The sequence below is a fragment of the Trichoderma reesei genome, assembly GCF_000167675.1.
Source record: "Trichoderma reesei QM6a unplaced genomic scaffold TRIREscaffold_31, whole genome shotgun sequence".
NCBI lineage: Eukaryota > Fungi > Ascomycota > Sordariomycetes > Hypocreales > Hypocreaceae > Trichoderma > Trichoderma reesei.
This window is the reverse complement of record NW_006711178.1, coordinates 95269-119004: the sequence shown is the minus strand read 5'-3', so window position 1 is coordinate 119004 and position 23736 is coordinate 95269. Positions and strand designations below refer to the sequence as shown.

General features: G+C 54.7%; 8 protein-coding genes across 8 annotated transcripts; 5 read left to right on the top strand and 3 right to left on the bottom strand.

Annotated features, from left to right (window-relative positions):
- Positions 1–980: 980 nt before the first annotated feature.
- TRIREDRAFT_69868 (glycosyltransferase family 15) lies at positions 981–2484 on the top strand (the record flags this gene model as incomplete). Its single annotated transcript, XM_006969356.1, has 4 exons — positions 981–1454; positions 1543–1842; positions 1975–2268; positions 2305–2484. The coding sequence occupies 4 exons, from the start codon at positions 981–983 to the stop codon at positions 2482–2484; spliced, it is 1248 nt and encodes a 415-aa protein (XP_006969418.1).
- A 1549-nt stretch (positions 2485–4033) lies between these two features.
- Positions 4034–5278, top strand: TRIREDRAFT_69975 (uncharacterized protein; the record flags this gene model as incomplete). The annotated part of the gene is made up of 3 exons (XM_006969355.1): positions 4034–4387; positions 4470–5165; positions 5231–5278. Coding segments are annotated over 3 exons (1098 nt in total), but the record flags the coding sequence as incomplete, so codon positions are not given.
- Positions 5279–6204: 926 nt separating this feature from the next.
- TRIREDRAFT_5850 (uncharacterized protein) lies at positions 6205–7846 on the bottom strand (the record flags this gene model as incomplete). The annotated part of the gene is made up of 4 exons (XM_006969309.1): positions 6205–6231; positions 6322–6879; positions 6961–7566; positions 7835–7846. The coding sequence occupies 4 exons, from the start codon at positions 7844–7846 to the stop codon at positions 6205–6207; spliced, it is 1203 nt and encodes a 400-aa protein (XP_006969371.1).
- A 685-nt stretch (positions 7847–8531) lies between these two features.
- On the bottom strand, positions 8532–9583 carry TRIREDRAFT_69879 (uncharacterized protein; the record flags this gene model as incomplete). The annotated part of the gene is made up of 3 exons (XM_006969328.1): positions 8532–8874; positions 8994–9468; positions 9496–9583. 3 exons carry the CDS (start codon positions 9581–9583, stop codon positions 8532–8534), a joined length of 906 nt encoding a protein of 301 aa, XP_006969390.1.
- A 1650-nt stretch (positions 9584–11233) lies between these two features.
- On the top strand, positions 11234–14199 carry TRIREDRAFT_111994 (uncharacterized protein; the record flags this gene model as incomplete). The annotated part of the gene is made up of 3 exons (XM_006969354.1): positions 11234–11393; positions 11488–12679; positions 12741–14199. The coding sequence occupies 3 exons, from the start codon at positions 11234–11236 to the stop codon at positions 14197–14199; spliced, it is 2811 nt and encodes a 936-aa protein (XP_006969416.1).
- Positions 14200–15078: 879 nt separating this feature from the next.
- TRIREDRAFT_5849 (uncharacterized protein) lies at positions 15079–15778 on the top strand (the record flags this gene model as incomplete). The annotated part of the gene is made up of 2 exons (XM_006969308.1): positions 15079–15207; positions 15293–15778. The coding sequence occupies 2 exons, from the start codon at positions 15079–15081 to the stop codon at positions 15776–15778; spliced, it is 615 nt and encodes a 204-aa protein (XP_006969370.1).
- Positions 15779–18724: 2946 nt separating this feature from the next.
- On the top strand, positions 18725–19443 carry TRIREDRAFT_111991 (uncharacterized protein; the record flags this gene model as incomplete). The annotated part of the gene is made up of 3 exons (XM_006969353.1): positions 18725–18778; positions 18918–19063; positions 19149–19443. 3 exons carry the CDS (start codon positions 18725–18727, stop codon positions 19441–19443), a joined length of 495 nt encoding a protein of 164 aa, XP_006969415.1.
- Positions 19444–21987: 2544 nt separating this feature from the next.
- On the bottom strand, positions 21988–22317 carry TRIREDRAFT_34183 (uncharacterized protein; the record flags this gene model as incomplete). The annotated part of the gene is made up of 1 exon (XM_006969315.1): positions 21988–22317. A coding segment is annotated over one exon (330 nt), but the record flags the coding sequence as incomplete, so codon positions are not given.
- Positions 22318–23736: the final 1419 nt, after the last annotated feature.

The window sequence follows — 23736 nt, the reverse complement described above, 5'->3', positions numbered from 1 at the left end:
GGAACAGGCAATCTGCTCTCCGTTGTCTCTGTGGGCGCTGTCGTCTCCTTTGCGTTTACCTTGCTGCAGCCTACTAGTCAGCTATCAAGCGAATCTATCCTCAGGTCGCTGATGGCATTTGCAGCACCATGGAAACTTATGTGCTGCTATCTCAGGTGTCAACACAGTGAAGCCGACCATGTCCACTCCCTTCTCCCTGTTGCCGTACCTCACCTACCTTGCCTTACCTACCTGAGTATGCTCAAGTCGGATATTGACCTGGCCGTCTCCTGCTCTACTCTAGCTGCCGCTGGGAAATGAATAACCGTCAAGCATTTGCCGACGGACTTCTCTTCTACAATCCCCGGATAATGTTCCCAGTTGTTCAATAGCCGGCGGGCTGATGCCCAGAGTCTGTTCGATTCGACGTTTGCACAACGACTTCTGGCCAGTCTTTTTCTCCCTGCCAGCTGCCCGCCAGCTGCCCACCAAAGCCTCCTGCTGTTGCCTCAGCAAACTGTTCACCGGCTTTAATTCTGCCGTTTCTCCGCCGTTCTCTTCTTCATCTTCTCTTCTTTTCTGCTCTTTTCTTCATCCTTCTTCACCCATTCTCCAAACATTGTTTCAACCTCGGCTTCCTGCTCCTTGGATCTGCCACCAGGCCAGCCTGCCGCTCACTTTCACTTCACACACTCCTTTTCGGTTCCTCAGCTGACTTCTTGAATTCCTGTCACCTGGGTTTTCTGTTTTCTTTCTTTCTTTCTCGTTCCCTGGATCTGATTGATTCCTTGCATCACTACCATTCTTGAATCCATCCTATTCACTTGTGTACTCTCTTTCATCACGGCAAACCCTGTGACAGAGGCAGAACGCCAGTTACCAACTTCCACCTCAACTGTCAATCCATTGTTTACCCTCCGTCGCCTTTGCCGCCAGGGCCCAGCATGGCTAAGAAACGTAGTGCAACCGACTCCTCGCCCTGTTGGACCATGCCGTTCGCCATGGCTTGGATCTTCGTGTTGATCCAATTGTCATCGTTCGTGCATGGCCTCGCCATCTCTTCTGCTACTGATCAACGACCCAGAGCAGCCTTCGTCTCCCTTGCGCACGAGCATGATCTGCCCGCCATCTTGTCGTCCATCTCGCAGCTTGAAGAGACGTACAACCACCGATACCGTTACCCCTGGGTCTTCTTCAGCACCCAACCTCTGAGCGAAGACTTCCGACAGCAGACGTCGAACGCGACCGGTGCCGTTTGCCTGTACGAAGTCATCACGAAAGAAAACCTGATCTCTCCAAAGCAGCCGTCTGCCTTTAACGCGCTGCCGCCGCGTCATCTGCCTGGTCAAGAGGCCGTCTCCGAGGACGGCCACTCAACGCCCTTCCTCGGTCAAATCTCGCACTGGAACTCGGGACCCTTTGCCCGCGAGAAAAGACTGAGAGACTATGACTGGGTCTGGAGAATTGAGCCTGGCGTAAGTGGGCGCAGTTCCCGTTATATGCTTGGCCCCTTTCCGCGCTTGTGGCTAGTTATTCTTCATGCTCATGAACGGGTGGCTGCAGGCACAATTCACTCACGACATCAAATTCGACGTCTTCCGCTTTATGCGAGACCACGAAATCGCCTACGGCTTTAACGAGGCCTTGCTCGACAAGGACGAGCTGCGAACTCATTCACAGCCGGTCAAATCCTTCATCGACAAGCACCCCGATTTGCTGCACGCAGATGCGGACTTGTCGTGGCTTCTGGGCAGCAACGAGGCGCCGCTCGGGGCGACGAGCCCGGGCAACTGGTCTCGAGGCCCCGATAGCAGAGACAGGGACTGCGGATGGTCTAGCTTGATCAGTTCCGTGATCCATGAGGTTCTCTGCCGCCTTGGCTACTGCAATACTGACAGGGAACAGGGCAAGGGCTACGGCGGCTATGGCGACGACGTGGGATCCCCTGCCGAAGCATTCGCGTCTTAGTTGGGCAACATGTACAGGACAGGGCAGGATGACACGCCGCCGGCATTCGACATTGGAGCTCTATCCTTCTTCCGAAGCCAGGGCCATCAGGATCTGGTCAACCACCTAGATGCGGCGGGCGACTTCTACAGGCAGCCGCTCCGCGACATGGCCGTGCCCACCATCAGCGCCAGCATGTTTCTTCCCCAGAAGAGCGTGTGGAACTACCGCAAACGAGACCTCCGACACCCGCACCGGCCGAGCCCTCCCGCTTACACACAGAAGCCGAAGCTGAAGACGTATGAGGCCAACGCGGGATTCAACTTGAAAGGAAGCAACCGGGTGGTTGGACCGCAGCGTCGGGATAGCATCCGGGAGCAAGAGAGGAACCCTAGCGAGAGCATGGCCGAGCGCTTTGCGCTCTGGAACCTGATGGCTCAAGACCTCAGCAGACAAGATGCTATCCCCAGCTTGCGGTCTGGGAATACAGTGATTGACGAACGAAACTTTTCAATCGACCCAAAGGCGATGCCACGCAGCGTCGTAGTCTTACCTTGAGCATGTCGAGTCTTTCTTTTTGGGCGAGTATGGCAACCACGACGATGGACGTTTTGGGGTTTCTATAAGGAATGGCGTACGGGAACTTGGTCATAGGCACCACGGCAGGGATTTGGAAGCTAGGGGTTGAATCTATTCCCTTCATCTGACCCTTTTCTCCCCTTTCGCATGAAGCTGGGTGGTGGTCTGCATCTGGGTGACGAGACTAGTGGCAGGTCAAGACATACCATGACTGCAGATTATATATCCACAAATTCAGTTGCGATCTGTGTGTTGTTATGAGCCTTCTCTTGCCTCCCTTCCTTTGCCTTGTCATTGTCCTTGGCAATCTTGGTTCGTCGAGCATAAAGGTCCACTAACCAGGCCAGCTTCAAGCGTGTCTGAGACGCTGGCAAGTCGGCGATGTCGAGGGAGGGCTGTATCAGACGTGTTCCATCCAGATTGCTACCTAGTACTACCTACCAACTGGTGCTGCTTGATCATCTGCGATTGCTGAGAGACGCAACACTGCAGTTTGTAAAGCCTCCACCCTGCGCTTTGGCATTGAGACTGCGATACGCACAGTATTACTGTACGAACCTCGTTGGAATTTGCTTGATCCGTTTGCCAGCGCCCCATCAGCCAAAACAGACGATCCCAACGATGCAATGATGTCAACCTCCTGTTTGCGTACATACAGCACCTTGCCAGCAAATAGAGGGGCACTTCAACGATGCCCGTGCCCCCATTTGATCACTTGGACCCCAAAGTGGCCCCTGAGGCAGACCCTAAAGGCGCCCCATGTCCACTAAGCCCGCTAAAGCCCAGCGCCCAGATGGGACAGGACCCAGTTGCCAAGTTGCCGCCAACCTCAACCCCTCGATGCGCATCTGCGGGGAGAAAGTGCCCAGTCACTTAGTGCTCCTATTAATCTGTAATTGAGAGCTGCAGCTTGACCTCTAGACCAAGGGGCAAAAAACTGGAGCTTTGAATCGGGCATCAGTTTCGATTCGCACATCTCTGCTGCTCCAAGGCTTGCACTCTCGTCTTTTCTTTCTCTTCTTTCTTCTTCCCGTTGTTCTTCTATTCTTTCATCATCAGGTGTTGCATTGAGGCATCTGCAGCTACATTGCCTGCAGAGAAGGTGGCATTGATCCACTGTTTAGCCCGAGCTGAGCTGAGCTGAGCTACTTACTACCTACATACTGCAATACCAGATCGAGATTGATCAAGAGGGGTCTGGTGTGTGTCGCGTGCCGTCACCTCCGACTGCTATCGATACCAGCACAGGTGCAGCAATCCTCATCTTCAAACTTCTCGGGACTTCTCTCTGCCTCCTCTTCCTCCCCAAACAAACAACGTCCACCACCACGAATTGACCGCTGCCTCCTCTCGAGCTTTTCCGCCCTATAGCCACACTTGTCGACGCAATTGCCAACTCTGCCCGCCATGGCGGTGCTCGACGGCCGCGGCTCAGCGGTTGGAGCTGGCAAGCCACTCTCGCTGATGCTGGTATGCTTCTCTACGCTTCTCGTCTTCTCTCGCTCATCGGTCCAATGATGCTAACAAGATATCGCAAACGCAGCTCACAGTGCAAAACTCGGCCTTCATCCTCATCATGCACTACTCCCGCGTTATGCCTCCCTCCGGTGACCGACGCTACTTCCCTTCCACCGCTGTTTTTCTTCACGAGCTCATTAAGCTGGCCGTCTCCCTGACGCTTGCCCTGTACGAGGCATCCAAGACGCTGGCTCCCAGCACGCCTGCCACGGTGCTGTTTGAGCAGATCTACAACGCCATGTTTGCGGGCGACGGGTGGAAGCTGGTTGTGCCGGGCGTCTTTTATACGCTGCAGAATATCTTGCAGTATGTGGCGATTGAGAACCTTGATGCTGTGCATTTTCAGGTTCTGTACCAGCTGAAGGTGAGTTGGAGGGGAAAAGCGTTCAGAGGGCTGGTTCATTTGTTGCGCCATATGTATGCTGATCCTGATTATAACGGCGTAGATTCTCACCACGGCGCTCTTCAGCGTCTACCTCCTGAGTCGTCCCCTCGGCTTCAAGCGCTGGCTGTCGCTCATTGTCCTCACGCTGGGCGTCTGCATCGTCTCTCTCCCCGGCTCGACAACAAATATCACCAGCAGAGTCTCCGGATCCGACTCGCTTCTTTTCCACGGCATGCCTGATCACTTCTTCCCCAGATCTCGCCATGAACTCGGCCATCCAGTCATTGAAGAAGCCCCGGCGCATCTGACACGCCGCTCCGCGACCTACGAGGGCATTGACAACGACCTTCACTTCGTCGAGCCCCCAATGAACTACTCCCTTGGCGTGACTGCAGTTCTCGTCGCCGCAGCTGTCTCTGGGCTTACGGGCGTGTATTTTGAGAAGCTCCTCAAGGAGAGCCCCACGCAGGCGAGCGTCTGGGTGCGAAACCTGCAGCTGAGCTTTTACTCCATGATTGCCGCTCTGTTCGGTGGCGTCATGTGGCAGGACGGAGCTGGAATTCGCGAGCATGGCTTCTTTGAGGGCTACAATGCGGTTGTATGGGCGACAATTGTGTTGCAAGCCGCTGGCGGTATCTTGGCTAGTCTCGTTATTCGCGACGCTGATAATATCGTCAAAAACTTTGCGACGAGCATCAGCATCATCCTCAGCTTTCTCGTCAGCGTATGGGTTTTTGAGTTTGAAGTCACTCTCACGGTACGATCCACGCTTCGAATACCTTTGGTCTGTTCGATTCTCAACTGTGCTAACATGTAAAATAGTTCCTCCTGGGCACGATGCTAGTGCTGCTCTCGACTTACATGTACAGCGTCTTTGAAGAGACGTCGATTCGACATCGCCCGCCCGCCATCCGCGTCGCGACCTTTGAGAAGCCCGCCATCGAACAGCTTACGCCCCTTGGCACCCCTCGCCTGGGCCCCTCGAAACACTTCAAGTCCATTGACCCGTTTGACGTCAAGGGCCTGGCGTCGACATCGAGCCGACCCTCCAGTCCCATGTTTGCCCGGCCAGCGAGCCGCCTTTCGGTGCAAAAGGAGTTGTAGTTGTCGGGGAACGGTAGGATTCTCTGGCATCTCTTTTGATTTTGGAAACACACGGAAAGCCTTGTTGATCAGGCTCGAAAGCATTCGCACTTCTTTTTTTTTCCCTTCGGATGAGACAATATGAAACGGCATTACGGCTATGGTGCATATAGAAGGGGGGGGTCATTTAGGCTTCACAGGGGTCACGCTTGGTATCTGGAAAATGGTTTAGAAGAGCCTGGTAATAAAGGAAGGCTTGGATCGCATATATACCCAACCCCCAGGAGGGGGTGGTGAGGAGGATGTTTGGAGATGTACAATCGGGTCTTGACCATGCATTCACGAACGACGGGGAATTGGAATGGCAAGTGGGCTCATGTTAGGTACCTGTTTTCCACGGATTATACATACATATATGCCCATGCGCATCTCAACAGCTGCTGGAAGCATCAAGGCAATCCTTGGATGAGAACCACACTTCTTGAGTTTGGAGTATTAGGCAGGAACCAGAAGACATGACATTGTATAGTCTGGGGAATCAATCATTTGTTTTTTATAAGTTTGGTGTCCATGTGTTGAAAAGCAGTTTCCATCTTCCGTTCTCCCGTCCCTCGTTTCGTTTTTATATCCCTTAGGGAAACAATTAATTGCATGCTACTCCCATGTTGCTCTATCACACGCTAATTGTCGAGAACCGTGCTTGAATTCGCATTTTACATAATGACCTCGTTGGCAACGTCCTGGACACATTTGTAGTTAGCATATGAAAAGAACGACAGAGAGGGAGAATTGAACAGTGAGTAAGCTATAGTGGAAAAAGAAAAACATACCCTCTTCAGCTCCTTGTACGGCAAGCAAACGCAGTTCTGCACGCGGACCTCGTCACCAACACCGCAGTCCTTGCCCAGGATGGAGATGCTCTGCACCTTGACGCCGTTCTTGATGATGCTAGTCGAGTGGCTGCCAGCAGGCGTGGGCGAGCCCTCGACGCGAGCCCAGGCGCCCACGCGGCTGCCCCAGCCAATAATGGAGTAGAGCACGCAGGCGTCGTGCTTGATCTCCGAGTCCTCGAGCACGATGCTCTCCTTGACACGGGCTCCGGCGCCGACGACGACGCGGGGTCCGATGCTGACGTTGGGGCCCAGCTTGGCCGTGGGATGGACCTCGGCGGTCGGGTGGATGAAGACCGGGGGCACGATGTTGGCGCTGGCGGGGGCGAGCTCCTCGCTGCCGCTCTGCCAGGCCTTTTGCAGGTACAGGGCGTTGGCGGGCACCGCGGAGCCGGCCGTCTTGATCTGGCGCCAGAAGTCCTTGGTCTCGTAGACGAAGAACTGCTTGCTGTCGGCCATGTCGCCGAGGATGTCCTGCTCCAGTCGAATCACCTCCTTCTTGTCCTCGTCGTCGTCGTCGTCGGCCACGGCGCGCGGCATCGTGAAGTTGTCGAGGTTGTCCGAGGACGGGTACGAGACGAGGCGGGCGGGGCGGTCGGTGCGGCGCTTGATGGCCGAGCGGATGGACGGGAAGATGGCGTCGGTGGAGAAGAGGTAGACGCCGCAGTTGATGAGGTTGCTGATGTGCGACTCGGGCTTCTCGACGTAGTGCAGCACGCGGCGCGTGTGCGCGTCGGAGACGATGCAGCCAAAGTTGGAGGCGGCGTCGTCGCTCACGCGCGTGCCGAGGATGACGGCCTCGGCGTCCTTCTCCATGAAGAGCTTGAGCATCTCCTCGAGCGGGAACGAGCAGCAAACGTCGGCGTTGAGCACAAAGAGGCGCTCGGGGCGGCCCTTGAGGATGGCGTCGCGGAAGTGGTACAGGCCGCCGGCGGTACCCAGGGCCTCGTACTCGCGCAGGTACCGCAGGTTGATGCCAGGGAACTCCCGGGCGGAGTCCTTGATGAAGTCGCGGAAGACGGACTCATCGTAATAGCCGATAATGTAGACCTCCTGGATCTGCTTGACGCGCGCAACCGCGGCCAAGCAGTGCCAGATGATGGGGTGGCCGGCGACTTCAAAGAGCGGCTTGGGGAGGTCGAGAGACAGCGGACGGAATCGGGTGCCACGAGAGGGACCGCCGACCTAATCGTAGAAAGAAAGAGGAGAGGAGATGGTGTTAGCTGTGTGAGTCTGTGTATGATACAGTAGAGTTGTACAACGGCGACTTTCGTCGTTGAAGCCAGCTGTCCGCAGCCATTGGCGATGAGACGATGAAGCTCCATGGCCAGCCAAGAGCAGGCAGAGCAAGTCGCTTCCAGAAGAGAGGGAAAAGGGCGGATTTGATATTTACCAGAATGACAGCCTTGGTGGCAGCGCCAACTGGAGTGGCAGACCGATGCGGCAGAGGGACGTGGAGAGACATAGTTGAGAGCTGTGCGGACGGAGTAGAGGAGGAGAAAGAAGAGAGTTGAGAGAGGGGGAGGGGCTGAGGTGGCTGATATCGGGTGGGCGATACCGCGAGCTTTCACGGGAGAGGCAGAACAAGGAGCAGGGCAAAGGAAGAAAAACAGCGCCAACAGTAGTATCAAGTGGAATTATATCAAGTTCAGAGAGAATCTCGCCAGCAAACTGGCGGAAGCAAGGCGGTGGAGCGGCTGCTGCACGACTGGCTCTCTCGAGGTCACGATTTGCTTGGTATGACAGGGGTGGAGGTTAGAGGCGGCGGCCCCGCGCTATGCAATTATGCGGGTGCGGAACAGGGTCCAGCGACCCCGCGACAAGAGAATCTGGGATGCGGCACGTGGTGGCTGTTCCTGGATTTAGGATGCTGGATTGGATCCAGACTCATGGGGGTTCACAATTCGGGCGAGACACGGTGGTTAAGATAGAATCATATGCTGTTCTCTTTTGATCCAACGCCGTCTTCTCGTTGCAGCAGCTGTAGTAATGGATAACCGAATACAATAGCAGGAAAAAGAATTCATACGTCATGTATCACTGATGCATTACCCTGGTTCCCCCCATCCAAAGCCTCTGTTTGCCGTCTCTCCTTTTCAGTGCCTGCATCAGCCTTTGCCGGCTGTCGCCTGTTTGAGTTGCCCCGTCGATTACTCGGCCTCTCGCCTGCGCCAGTTGTTGGATCCCATGGCCCTGGCCGCCGGAGGTCCGCCCTCAGGTCGTGTGTTGTTGTTGTTGCTGTTGTTGTTTGATCTCCAGCCGCGTCCCTGGCCGCCGTTGCGATCTGAAGCCGCGTTGGGGCGGTTGAACTGCCTCTCTGTCCTCTTGGCCAGCGACACCTTGAGCAAGCCTCCGTCGTACTGGGCGCCATCCAGCGCCTGCATGGCGGCCTCGGCCTCCTCCTTGGTCTCAAAGTCGACGAAGCAGTAGTAGTATGTTCCGGCAGGGCTGCGGGCGCTCTCAGGAGGCGCGATGCGCTTGCCAATGTGCGACCTGAGCTTCAACGTTAGGAATACACCTCTCACACATGGTCTCATGAGGTAAAAAGAGGGTAAGAGGAAAGGGCGATGAGAGGTAGAGTGAGAGTCAAGGAATGAGCGAGTGAGACGTACGGGTTGAATCCAGTGAAGATGTCCATCACCTCCTGCGTGTTCTGATCAGGGTCTCCCATCTTGGCCAGTCCACCCACATACAGCCGCTTTCCCTGAGAGTCATCGGCCACCTCCTCGGAGCGGGTGAATCCTCGAGACCTCTGGTCCCTGGCCTCGCCGCTCTGGAACTGCTGGCCGTCATCGCCAGACTGAGTCCTCCAGTCGTTGGACCGCTGGAAGCCCTGTCGGCCGTCTCCAGTGCGCTTCTTCCTAGGCTCGCATGGACCGACCTTGAGCTCGCGGCCGCGCAGGCTGGCCCTAAGGTCGTTCAGAGCACGGTCAGCCGTTGCCTTTTGCGAAAAGTCCACGAAGCAGTAGCCGGGGTTGCGGCCGCTGACGCCGTCGACAGAGATCTGGATGTTCTCAATGTCGTCGAAGCCATTGGAGATGAGAAACTCCTCAATGTCCTCGGACCTGAGCTCGTAGTGGAGATTGCCTGTCTTGACCGGTCAGCTAGAGAGACAGGAGGGTTGAGAACAGGTTGCCGCGCCTAAGTAGATGCGTCGGCCATCAGCCAGGGCATCGTTTCGCCCGTCTCCTGCAAAGTCCATGATGAGTGCTGTGAGCCTAAGAAGCAAGCAGTCCTGAATGAGTCTGTTGGTTTCTCGGGTGAGAGAATAAACAAAGAGGGAATATTGGCTATCAGACTGCTATGAAGCTTGTAAAGTCTACGGTTGGGTCGAGCTAAGGAGCAAATGGCCGAAGACTAAAATTTCCCTTGAACAATTTTTCTTTTCATTTTTTCATTTTTCCTCAGGCAAAATTTCCCCCTAAGCGATGGTGCAGGTACCCGAGTACTTGTGAGTGCAGCCTTGCTCACTGCGACTGTGGGATTGGCAGTTGCAGGCAATGTAATCTGACTGAGGGGCAAAAAGAGGCAATAACCAGTAAAAAAGAACAATTACCGTCAAAACCATTGAGATTGAAGGAATGGAGCTTCATTTGCAAAACACCAAGCATCGAAGCAGGCAGTCGATCTTCCCATCGACCACAAACTGTCTTTCCGGAAGTTGTCTTGTGATAAACAGGGTCCAAGTACAAGTACATGTACCTGGTGCTCCGTGTGGCAGCCACACGATGCTGCAGGTTCCACTAATGAAGCCAGTAACACAAGCCGCTATCAGTACAGGTACCTAAAGTACAGCAGTTACACAAGAACTACCAAGGGGAATGAGGCTCAGATGCGAGATGTAGCCTGATTCTTCACTTCTAATGTGTGAAATTCTCTCGAGACGCAAGTATGTATATTCACGAGGCTCATTGATCTCCAAGCTCAGCTTTTTCTGGCAGACCAATCCAGGGTACCAAAGTAATGTCACGTGCCTTGGGACCTGAAGCCAAGTCCCTTGTGCCTGACCCGAGTTCGAGCCCAGCCACCCCTTTTTCGTGTTAGCGCGCCCGGAACTTAAAGGTACCTTACCCAAGCTAAAAAGCTCCCTTGAGAAGCTCTGGCGATACTTGGGGCCTTAGCAGACGGCATTCACTTCTGTTAACACGGCCAAGTCTCACAGCTCACAGCTCGGCTGAAGTTGTTGTAAGTTGCGCGGCTTTTCAGATGACGTCTCTATAAGAGCGTATTGCTCGTTTTGGGTTGTCGTTCCTCGATTGCATTGCATACTGCTGGCGTACTGTTGAGTCAGGCATCAACTCGCTTATCGACAGTTAACCTCCCAGGACGCTGATATTGGTCCCTGCAGTTTGTATGGGGCGGGCAGCAAAACACCACCACCAGTTGGCTGGGTGAATATCAGTGGCCAGCCAGTATTATCAGCGCTTTGCTGCACTCAACTCGCCTGGTAGGTACTAGGTAGGTAGGCAAAAGGCAAATTCACCCGCGCGTCGCCTTGGCCAACTCACCCTCACTTCACTTTTACTCTTGCATCAGCCCAGCTCTTTTTCTTCTATTCTTTTCACAAATTCTCTTCTCTTTTCGCCTCATCTTCTCCTCCCAAGTCTTTGCCTAATTCACTTTCCTCTTTTCTTACCATTCTCTCATTCTCCCTCTATACGATACGAATCTACTACCCAAGTCTACCTGCACCTCCCTCCTCAGCTTTCTTCAGCCTCGTCCATCACTCGTCAATCATTCTGCATCAGTGCCGCAGAGGAACCCTCTCCTCTTTCACGACAGTCACGATACGTGGATGCCCAGAAACCGACGGACCCTCGAGGATTAGACGTCCTTTGAGAATTCAACCGCCATGCCGCATCTGGCTACCCGCCGTGCAAGGCATATCGGCGCAGTCGTCAAGCCTGACCCGGAACCAATCCCGCCTCCGGGCAACGCCAGCGACTACGGGACGCTTGGCGATGAGCTCCCGGGTTCAGCGCGGTATGGCCGTGGAGATCGATCCAACGCTCGTGAGTCTCATGCCCCTAGAGCTGGATGAGACAGAGTTGTCAGATACCTTACTGCTTCGTCGAGTCACCACATGCTAACCGTTACGAATAATAGCTGCGCCTAGCGAGCGCACCGTAGAGTCAGATCCCGTCTTCAGAGAAGTCAGGGCGAAAAACAACCCAGCAGCTACGAGTGTGCCAGCTGCGGGAAGCCCCAAGAACATGGATGAGAGCTTCTTCCACACGTCCTTCCAGGACATTGGCAAGAAGCTCAAAGCCTGCAACGACACCCTCGGAGAGCTCCAGCAGCTTGGCGTGTCCCACGACGTGCAGCTGCCCGAGCTCGTCCTTGTTGGCGACCAGTCGGCAGGCAAATCGAGTCTCATGTCAGGCCTGGCCAACCTGGATCTGCCACGCAGCGAGGGCGCCTGCACTCGATGTCCTCTGCACATTCGCGTTTCCCGCAATGCCGAATGGTCGTGTCGCGTCTGGCTGCGCAAGGAGTATGTGTACGAGCCTCCTCCTCGCCCCATACACGAGTCGGATGTCACGGCTCACGACCCCTTTTTCCCCTGGAAAAAGCGACCCAGTACGTTGGTCCTCGAGTTCAAGACGATGCACGACAAATCCGAAATCGAAGAAGTCCTGCGCTGGGCCCAGATTGCCATTTTGAACGATGACAAGCACCACGGTCTCTTCGTCCCAGGGCGAGGCTCCATCGCTTCCAATGTTCCCATCGACAAGGCAGCAGAGGAGCCGCAGGCAAAATTCTCGCCCAATATTGTGGCTCTGGAAATCAAGGGTCCCGACCTGCCGGACCTATCATTCTACGACATGCCTGGCATCTTCCAGAATCCCGCCGACGCCAACGACGAATACTTGGTCAATGTGGTCCGAAACCTCTCGAGCGCCTACATCCAGCACCCCTCCGCCATTATAATCTGCGCCATGCCCATGAACAGCGACGCAGAAAACTCGGCGACTTTTGGCCTCACTCGAAAGCTGAAAGCCAAGGACCGGACCATAGGTGTGCTTACCAAGGCTGATCTCTTGCCAGACGGCGGAAACCACGCTCAATGGCTTGAGATCATGAAGGGACAAGCCCACTCGACGGGGCTGGGATACTTTATCACTTCTCGTCCCCAGGGTAAAGATTTAGAAGAGTTGAAGAAGTGGGAGGAAAGAATGTTTGAGGACGAGTCGGTCGATAAATGGCCAGAAGCTTTTCATGAGTTTGTCCACCGCTGTGGCGTGGAGAGACTCAAGGCTTTTCTTTCGGAGCGACTTGGCGAGGAATTCGCCAAGAGGTAAGTCCTCCTCGCCCTCCTATGACAACCCTCGGGCTATCACTAACACTGGCTTTCCTAGTCTCCCTAACATCAAGCACAAAGTCAAGTTGAACCTCGACAAGGTCAACAGGCAGCTTGCCAACCTCCCCGAACTCCCGCACAATGTGGAACTGGAGATACAGACGTGCCTCAACAGCTTTGCGGATAGTGCCCGGATCAAGATTGACGAATTCGCAGCTCGTATCAACAGCTTGCCCGCCAACTTTCGAGATTGCCTCCTGGAAATCAAGCCCAAATTCGTTCTCAAAGATCGAAGTGATATTCCAGTCATTGCACTAAGCGATGACGAGTCCGATGCGGCGTCCGTCGCAACAACGAGCGCTGCCACCCCGTCCAAACGACGACAGCCGACAGCGCAGGCCACTCCATCCAAGCGATCCAGGACCGACTATTCAGCCGCCGGGCCATCAAATACGGTCAAGCCAGAGGACGCCGGCAACAGCATCAATGGTAACAGTTTCGGCCCTCAGCAGCCTCTGCCTCCCGCACATAGGCAGGGGCTCGCTGAGCCTTTTGGTGAATTTTGGGAGGTCGGACGAGGCTTCCGGACGCTTCGCCAAGTGAGGGAGGAGATACGGGCCAAGATGAAAGCCGGCATGCCCAGTATCATCCCTCCTGACGTCTACAATGACTTGGCCATGGAGGCCATCAGGCCGTGGAAAGGACCTACTAGTGTCTACCTACGAGAGGTGATACGTCAGCTGTCAGCCGAGCTCGATTCAGCCCTGAATGAGTCGTTTGAAAACCTGAAGAAGCGATACATTTACCCCGAGGCCAAACGACACCTCAAAAGCTGTCTGGACAAGCACTGGGACACGACGCAAAAGGCACTCGAAGAGCTCTACAGTGGCGAGGCAGAGAGAGTCATGACGTATAACACGGAAGCCTTTGACCAGTGCCTCAAGAGCGAACGAGCGGTGCTGGCTCGATTCCGCCACTACATGAGAATGGTGGCAGCTGGCTACAAGCAGAAGCCTCTCGCGCCGTGGGAGGCCATGACGGAGGAGATGCAGATGCAGGAGGTCAAGCGACGGGAGTCGGAGCAGGCCCGGCTCAATCCGGACGAATTCGAGCGAGAGGTCGAGGTTGTCGCGTACGTTAGAGGGTACTATAAGCTCGCCGCCTTACGATACTCGGATGCCGTGACGCAGCGCATCGTCTGCCGCATGATCCCCGCGATTCGAAGAGAGCTGCGCAACTATCTGGACGACAAGCTGGGCGTGCGCGGGCCGGACGCTATGAGAGTTTATGAGAAGCTGATGGACGAGGACGCGGCGACGGCGAGCAAGCGCGCAATGCTCAAGCTGGAGCAAGCCAAATTCATACAGGCGCTGCAGAGCATCGAGGACCTCGAGTCGGGCAAGCTGTCGGACACTGCCAGCATCGTTGAGAGCAACGGCTTCCAGGCCGAACCGGTGTTGAGGCGACGCGAATCGGATGTGACGATGGAGAATGAAATTCGCTACGATGAAGCATAGGTAGAATGAGGTGTTGTGACCTGCCCTTGTCTTGTACCTCTGGATGGTTTTGTCCCTTGTCCAGGGCTTTGTCCGGCTGCGGCTCCGGAAATCTATATGGCTTTTGATGTGTTGAATATTGTGTCTGATCAATCGGAGGGCCACGGATATTTGTATGAGTTGAAAACCTAGGGAATCGTGTCTTTGTCTTGATCTTTGTCTTGTCTCTGGCCGCTGTCCCTCTTCCCTTGTGCATTTCCTCTTTGTTTCCCAACCTCACGTCGATAGGAGGAGCGATGTTCCCCGAGTTCGCAGCAAGACTCTAGTTTGCTTACTTACCTACCTACCTATCTATACCAAAAGACAGGCGTGCCTCTAGATGAGATGATTTCAGATGGTTAGCCATAGATGGACTATGCGTTGGCCGAGAATGACAGGAGCGGTTCCGTGCCACTGTGCCTTCCCGCTCTGCCTTTATAGCAACACTTGAGGTGACCTTACCTGACGATGATGCAACACGTCTGTGATTTTAAGCTTCTCCACAGTACCCAGAAACCCACGACTCTAAGGTCGTCTCCAATTTTATGGTGGCCCTATCAACAGCGGCGGATTCTCCGATCCACCAGCAAATCCAGCCAAAAGCCGAAGACTGGCAAGAATGTCCGTTTCCTTTTTGTTCCAAGAGCTGATGTGACGATGGTTCCAGTCGGGCCGATCGGGTCTAGTGCCGAAGCATTTAAGTTGAGGCTTGACGTCGATGCTTGGACATGATGCTTCTCCTTTCTACTACGACATAGACTACCTACTACTCCTCTACTAATATTTTGTATAATTCGAATCTCACTCACCTATTTCAATTCTCACTCATCACAAAGTTCATCTTATAAGAGTCAGTTCAAGATGGCTGGCAAGGTTTGGCAACGATCATTCCCCGCTGGCACCGGCCTCGAAAAGGCCCTCAGCGCAGCCCGAGACTCTGCCCCTGCGGCTCCCATCCAGAGCCCCCCTGGCGGCAGCACACCAGAGGAGGTGAGTCTTTGGACATGATGTTTTCAAGACACTACCGAGGCATAGAGGGACTAACAAACACTCTTCTTCTTCTTATCTAAAATAGCTTCAAGCGCTGGTAGATGCAGACGTCGGCGCCGAGGGCTTCACCCTCTCGTCCTTCACGGCCGAAGACGCCGTCGAGCTCGGCAACCTCCTCTACGCGCGCCTCCTGCCCTTTGCCCGCCAGGGCCGCGCGACGCTCATCTCCATCAGCAACGGCGCCGGATCCCAGACGCTCTACCAGGTCGCCACGGGCGCGGGCGTGACGCCGGACAACGAGAGCTGGGTGCGCCGCAAGCGCGCCGCCGTGCTGCGCTTCGGAGTCAGCTCGTGGTACCTGGGGCAAAAGTACGCCGGCAACGAGGCTGCGTTTGCGGCCAAGTTTGGCCTGGGGCCGAGCGAGGCTGGAGAGTATGCGATTCATGGCGGCGCGGTGCCGATTCGGGTCCAGGGCGTGGCCGGAGTGGTGGCCGTGGTTGTTGTGAGCGGGTTGAAGCAGTTTGAAGACCATGGGGTCATTGCTGAGGTGATTCGGGAGAATTGGCAGTAAATCACGGGGGATGGAACTGTTGAGGACTGTTTAGTTTATGTTCGAGGGGATGGTGGATTTCGAGCACTGCCAAGAAAGTCAGGGGAAGCAACTGCAAAAAGGAATGCAGAGTTGAAGCAAGCTTAAAAACGTTAATTATATTCTCGACGGACGAGATTCAGACCAGAGACTAGACGCATTAGTACAGCTATAGGTGATACAAAGCCAGAAATAAGCATCATTACCCAATGAACAAAACCCCGTCAAACCCATGGACCACAAACTGATAACCTAGATAGACACAGATCCCCCCTCATGCCGCAACGCCCAAATGTACCAATTAAAGAAGCACCCGCACTCGACATTACCTATACAAAGCCCATATCCATTACAAAGATCCCACTTCCTCACAGCCGCCTTCTAACCATTGGCACCCTCCCCCTTCGCAACATAGGGCTGCCAGTCCCCGAGGCGGCACCGGCCGGCGGCGCAACTCCCGTCGCAAATGTTCCGTTCGCCCACAGCCCAGGACTGACCGTCACGACAACAGTGTTGAATGCCGTTGCCGTTGCCGTCTTGGTAAAGATGCCTGTCGTCAAGCAAGGGACTTCTCCTGATGGCTTCAGCAGGAGCGTCTCATGCGTAGAGTCACACGGCTCGTCACTGCCCTCCTTCCTGCAGATGGTCTCGCCGGTGAAGATGTTGACGATGGTAATTTCGACAGTGACGTTACCCCCTGAGGTCATGGTTTGTGTCAGGGTCGTGAAGCTCTCGGTGACTGGCAAGACGGTTCCGAACTGTGGCGGAGCGGTGATGGCTGGTTGAGCAGGGGACGAGGTCGTGATGGCAAGGTTCGGCGTGTTGGGCACAAAGTCCACCGTCTGGACACTGGGGCTCGGCGAAGATGTCGTGAATGCGGAAGAGGTTGATTGAGGAATATCTTCGGCAAAGGTGAGTGTCTGAGCGGTAGAGCTTGACACATCTTCGGCTGAAGTCATAGTCGCCGCCGCCGCAGCTGTAGAGCCCTGGTTTGTTGGATTCTCCACGAATGTGACCGTCTCGGTGCCCGGCTTTGAGGGATTCTTTGCAAGCGTCACCGTTGCGGTGCTTGGGCTTGCTGGGTCCTTGTCAACTGCCACTGTCTCGCTGGGGGAGTTTGCGGGTGCGCCGGCCGAGGTGACGGTGGCAGCAGTTGGGCTTGCTGTTAGGTTCTCGACAAAAGTCGCCGTTTCGGCGCCAGATGGATTCTGCACAAAGGTCACAGTTTGCATGCTTGGCTTTGACTCGGCGGTCTGAGAGGCTAGGGGCTGGGTTCCGATCGTGACCGTGACGGTGCTGGCGCCGGTCGCGTGGCCATTGCCCGAGGGAGATGGCTCAACCGCGTTTGGTAAAGGAGTCGACAAGCCTGAATTCTGAGGGTGGGAACCAACAGTCACGAAAGATGACGCAGAGCTGGGTTCATCTGGGTTGACTGTCACCGTCACGGTCTTCGGCGACTTAGACCCGTCTCCAAGCTGGCCATCTCCCGCCTGTACTGTCTTCGTAATTGTCTTAATAGGCCCCAGGTTTGTTGAGGGCCCTGAACTAGTAACAGCATTCAGAGCTGTTTCTATCTTGGCTGGATGCCCGGCATCAGTCGTGGTTTCGTGGACGGCAGCACTGGGCGACCCAGAAGCAACAGTTTGAGTGACGAAGACGGTGGTTGCCTGCTGAACGACTGTGTGGCTGACGATGACGGTTTCCTTGGGGCCTGTGACGGTGACAGTCACAGTCGTATCCTGGGGATTGAAGCCACTAGACACGCACGGGCAACATTGTGCCGTCTCATTGTTTTGGGCCCTTGGTCGGATGCCGAAGCGGGCCTCAGTCAGGGGGAGAGCCACCAAGGCCCAAGAAAGTATGCTGAGCATGATGTGAGCTCCTGAAAGTGATTGCAAAATGAAAATTTGTACGTTTGGAGCCCGAATTGAAGCACAGGGGCTGTAATTGGACAAACGAAGAGCAAGAGCAAGAGAGGGTGAAGTGCGTTGGAGATAGAGATAGAGATGGAGATGGAGATGATGGAGATGAAGACTGACCAGAGAAGCGAATGTCCTGTTCCTTATATCCTTGGGAAGATGACGGTAGAATCCTTCTGGAAGAGAAGTTTGACATAGACTGACACTTTGAGTATGGCAATCATGCGTTAAGAATGGGATGTCGATATAAAGCCGATATAAAGGAGGCCATCCGCCCCTTTTATCGATCTCTTATGCTGCATTGGAGAAGGATCTGCCATGTTCAAACCTTTGCCCATTTATCGGTTAAGCTGAAGAAGGGCAACGATAGATCCGTCTATTGACGTCAAGGGATGGAGAGATGTCAAGGAAACCATCTTCTCTCTTATCGCAGTATCTCCAGGGATGGCCCGGTATGGATTAATCAATCTATAGCGGCTGTGAGAGCGGGGCACAGGGAGCAAATACTGAGGGAGAAGAGGCGCTGAACCTGCGTATTGGCCAACACATTCCGTCCATGCCATGATGCTCAAGGTTACCTGGATCATCTAGATGATGAGGATGAACAAGGTGAAGCAGAATGACGAGAGCTTCCTCAGCAACTTGATGACAAAGCACGAAGTGGTCGCAAGAGGGGCAAGAGGAGCTGCCGAAAGAGGAATCTCCACCCAAGCTTCACGGAGCTCCCAGCTGTTGCGCGACCCGACATTTATCCGACGAGGCGCTCGCGAGCCTTCCCCCCCCCCAAAGCCATGGAGCGCCTCGTCCTTGACTCAGGTAACGACCGACGACAAGCATCGCAGACAGGGGTTTCAGGCGACAAAACCACGCATCCTGCCAGAGTCCCTGCAGCTGAGCGCTCTGGAAACCATGATATGAACACGCCGGCCGACTGCTAGCTTTCGACACACGCGTTTACCGACCCGCGCCGAGCTGCTGCACGCACTGGCGCAACCCCGAGCTCGACATCATGGGGCTCTGCCAATCATGCCTCGGAAGGCGGCAGAAGGACGTCTACGACGAGGTGCGCTTTCTACTGCGTGATGCGACTCTCTGCAGCCCTATGCGACCTGCATCTCCTGCTTCGGCAGCCCCCCGCGACCCTCGAGATCTATCCCTTAAGCCTGCGAATCTGGCGCTAACCGAGTCATTCCCTGCCGCAGACTGAAGAGAACCGCCTCCTGTACGACGATGGAAACGGCATGCAGTACGGCAGCTTCGGCGATGGCACGCTCAACGGAGAAGGCGACACTGCCGAGGCCCAGCGAGAGAATGAGGCCCTGCAGCGAGTGGTCGCAAAGACATCCAAGTTGGTTACTTCCAAATGACCTCAATTCTTCCCGAGGGCGACCTTATGAGCACCATCGATTTCAAGATTCTGACTCTGGCTGCAGCAACATGGTCGACATCTTCGAGATCGCTCCCCAAGACGCCACCGGCCGCAAATCCACGACAGCACTCTTTGCCTACGCTGGCCAAGGCGCCCGTGTCGCGCGGTACCACCACCTCGTATCGAAGCTCAGCACGCAGGAGGACAGTCCGCCAGCTGGCATCAAAGTTGACTGGCTTGCCGACGAAGATTCGAGTGAGGCACACGACAACCGACCAGCTAGCCTGAGAACACTTGAAGACGACGACGCAGCCCTTGTTGGGACCTTTGCAGATGCGGCCGCGGCCATGAAATCATAATGACGAGTGTGTGGCTTCCTTTGCCCAAGCATCGTCGCGGTTGGAAAAGACCTGTTGCAGCGGAAGTGCCAGCGGAACAACAACCAGAACCAGCACTCGCAAACACCCTTTTTACCTTTTCCTTTCTCTTCTATCTATTTTCGTCAGTATCTTCTTCGATACCCCAGGCGCACTCGGAGGGCCTGAACCCCTTGTTTCGAGCGAGAGTCGGCATCTCAAGCGGGTTGCCTCTTCAACCGAGATTTACCAATTTCCCGCATCACACTCCCTTTCAATCGTTTTCCTTTAAAAAAAAAAAAGAAAGAAAGCAAGAAAGACAGCGCAAGGCGAAGAGGGGGCAAGCGCATGCGCCAGCAGGTGGTCCTTGCTCAAGAGAGCCAGAGAAAAAGAGAAAATCACTTCATATACTGTCCAGCAACAAAGCGTCCGCTAGTCGAGTTGGCGTTTGACGCCAAATTCGACTGGCTCATTGTGATTCGGCGTCAACGAAAAAGTGAATGATTCTGAATAGAGAGGCTCTCGGTCTGTCGCCGCCTGCGGTACGAAGGCATTGGGTCTGGTGCCATCGAGTAGAAAAGACAAATGACCGCCAAGGTGTCCATTGAGCGACAGACACGTGCATGGCCGAGGCTGTGGAGTCGTCGTTCGTCTACAGTAGTGCCTGAAGCTGCCCAGGATTGGCCGTCCAACTAGCCGTCGGATTCCGTCTCTTAGCCTGGTTGATTCGTCGGCCTCGGCTCGCACCGCCGTTTACCGTTCCGTTTTGAGGGGGGTGGACAGGGTTCGGGGGGCTTGCCGCACATCCAAAAAATCGGGATTTGTGCCTGTCTGAAGGAACCAAATCCTCGGGAGACGGTCCTGAGAAGCGCTGTTCCAGCTCGGTGGGCTGTCCAGGGCGAGTCGACTGAGGCCAGCCACCCCCGGTTTGCGAACCCCAGCAGATGAATGGGAGCGACGGGAGAGGCTAGAGAGGAGCCGTGCCATAATAAGCGATGGGCGGAGGCGGGAAGAGAGGGGGGTTGACAGCCGTGGAACGGAGGCAAGACAGCACCGCCAGAGCAGCCTGCCAATAGCCATGAAGCTGCTTCGTACAGCCTTAGCTTGCTCTGTTACGGTCAGACGGCAGTGGCTTACGGCCCCGGCCAGCGTTTCGAATAGCGCGATGGTCGAGGTGAAAGTAGCAACTATCACATCTCCTGCGCGTTATTCGTCCCGTACTCGAATCTGTGCCGAGAGCTCCGTACGATGCTGGTCAATGGAGGTCCCGGCAAACCGGTGCCCTTGACGAGTTGCGCAGCGAAACGTCAACACGTCCAACGACAGATGCGGTGTTCGATTGCGTTGTATCCATGTCCACCCCCAACTCTTCACGTCAAGTCCCCGGCACCATGCAAGCGGGCTACATGCGCTTTAGTCTAGGCACAGACGCGATAAGCGAGAGCATTCACTCGACTATCTACGAAGGCACCTTGCTCACGGAGATTCACCACTAACTCTGCTTGTGTTCAGGTACTGGCCATGACACTCCTCCCCCCCCCCCCCCCCCCCCCACGCATACTCGCGCAGTTTGGCTTCCCCTCGCCACGGCCGCGGTCTGTACCAGCATCAAGGGGATTTATCGGGATTCCAACTTTTGCCTCTGGACGTGACGTCGATTCATGGACGCTATCCCCCTACTAGTGGCCTCCATCACATCAAGCAGACGATGGACATTGCCACACATTCAACCCTCACCCCGCCAAGAGGCCTTCGAAATGCCCCCAGTCGTCTGCAGTAGCAGCACTGGCCCACTCACAAAACTCTTTCCAACCCACCATTACACGAATTCTGCGCCCTTCTCAGCCCAGGGCCCCGAAAGAGGCGCTTCAGAAAGTCGACAGAACATGGAACATGTCATTTAGAGGATCCCAATGCCTAGGTATCTATTCAAGAGCAAGAAAAGGAGTGCAAAACGACCCATTCGCTACCGCAACCCAATGAACAGAAGAAGCAAAACGAGGAATTCCAACCAGACGCTTCTTCGTGAGATCCATCGCACCAGTTATACAGTGAAGTTCGATCAAGCTCGTGCCCTTCTAACCGACATAAAAAAGACGCTTTTTTTTTTCTCATGTGCCCAGCACCATGCCATGCTGAAAATGCAGAAAGATGAATGAAAAGACGACCCGGACTGAACAGCGAACGTCGTCCGTGGATTAGCAAGCCTTGGAACCAAAAGAAAAAAAACGATACTCCTTCCGCGGGACCGGGATCTGTTTATCCTTCTCCATGGTTTGCCATTTGCGCCAAGGGTGGCTCGGTTCTTGCGTCGAGCCTGGCCTCTGATATCCGCTGGCGAACCTTTTGACTTTGAGGCCGTGTCTACTGTAAGCTGACTTCTCCCCCCCTGCCATTATCACTGAAGCAGAGGAAGTGTTAGCCAGAAGCTTGTCGCTTTCTCCACGGTGGTTTGCTCTCTGCCAATTCTCTCCTGTGTCTTGTATACCGTCTTCTCAAAAACAGGTGGGGAAGAAAGGGGGGAAGGGGGGCCATCTCTCTTACCTGAGCCAGCGAAAATTGCCTAAGCGCATGTTCCTTATTCATTGCGCAGATTTGTTCTTGGACGATTGCCATTTCGCCCTCTGTCCTTTCGATGGTGGCAGTGCGATTGCCCTCCTGCTTCCAACGCTCCACGTCTGCAATCATCTTATTGAGGCGCCGCTCCTTCTTCTCTCTATCGTGGCATAATCTGCAGACGTCCGGATCGGGAATTGTGTGATAGACCAGCTTGAGCCCGCATGTTTCGCCCATTCGGTACTCCTTGTTGCACTGCTGCTTGAAGTGGCCCCAACGCCAGTAGCCGCAACTCCAACGAGTCTGTTCGAAGTAACACATGGTCTCTCCGTCGAGGGGTGGCGTCGATCGAGTATAAGGACGGAGAGAATGAAGGGAAAGAGGACGAGGACGAGGAAGAGGAAGAGGAGGAGAGACAGGGAGACAGAGAGAAAACTGCATTGCGATCCAACAGCATCAGCAAATGGACATTGCCAGACAGGGCCAACCTTCTTCAAGCCCCGAACCCCCCTTGGACACAACGAAGGCAATCCCTCTTCCAGTCCCAAGCTTGGAAGATGATGATGCTACTGAGATGTCAAAGATTGTCAAGTCGGCACCTACAATAGACAAAGACGATCCGGAGGACGCAATTTCCAGACTAGCGCCGGAATCGTTTGATGCAGGGCACCCCGTTTAGTCTTGTCGGGACTCGCTCGCTTGTAGATTCGGTTGACGAGGGTTGACGGCTTCAGACGTTGGAAATTTAGGACACTCGCCTTCTTTTGCTACTCGGGCGTCTTTTATTCTCCAAGGCCTGGCTGGTAAGTCTGGCAGCTTTCTTGAATCTCGCCATTGGGGACAGCCAAGCTAACTTATACTTGCCTGGAAGTCTGATCAACAGCTGTTCCATTCGACCCTCGTCTTTTCCATTTTACCATCCGGCACCTTTACAACCCAAGCCTTTCTCGGTGGGACTCTCCAGCGACCAACAAGCAGCTTTCCTCTACACGGGCCAACGAACTTCGTCATTATCGTCCTGCTTCCTGCGGGATAAAAAAAAGATGCTTTGATACGTGGATTGGGTATCCGTACGTTTTGCCCTATACCAACATGCCAGTTGCCCTACCTCTCCCACACACCCCCCTTTTCATTTTCGACCCAGTGGCACACCCTTGCCTGCTGTGCGATGGCGTATCCCGTAGCACGTTCCTGGTTTCCCAAGGACGGGGGTGGGAGTGAAAATGTGCGTGTGCAGGTGTGCGTGTGTGTGCGTGTGTGCGTGTGGGGGGATTGGTGTGGAGGTAAGGTAACCTCGATGCAGAACACCACCATGGGCTGGCGACGTACATGGCATCCCCTTGCCTCCCATTGCCTCACTTGGCCTTTTCTACCATTGGAATTATTACTTACTTCATTACCTCATCTCCAAATGCCGAACTGCTGGCAATTGGCGCGCCAACCCTCCCCGGTCGAAGGCCGCACTTACTCCTACAGCCAATTGTCCTAACCCATCACAAATTGCTGACTGGGAGACCACCTCTTCCCGAGAACTTGCCCAACTTCAATTGCTTGGGCCGACACATGTGATCTGGCGTTCCCCATATCTCCCCTTTCTTCTAAACTTCTTTCCTCCTCCTCCTCCACTTGGCCACTTTTGGGAAGGGGGGTTCCTCCTGGGGTGTGCTGTGCTCGTGAGCCTGCAGAGGAGCTTGCCACGTTGGTCCAGCCTCATAGGCTGCCTGTAGAGAGAGAAATCCA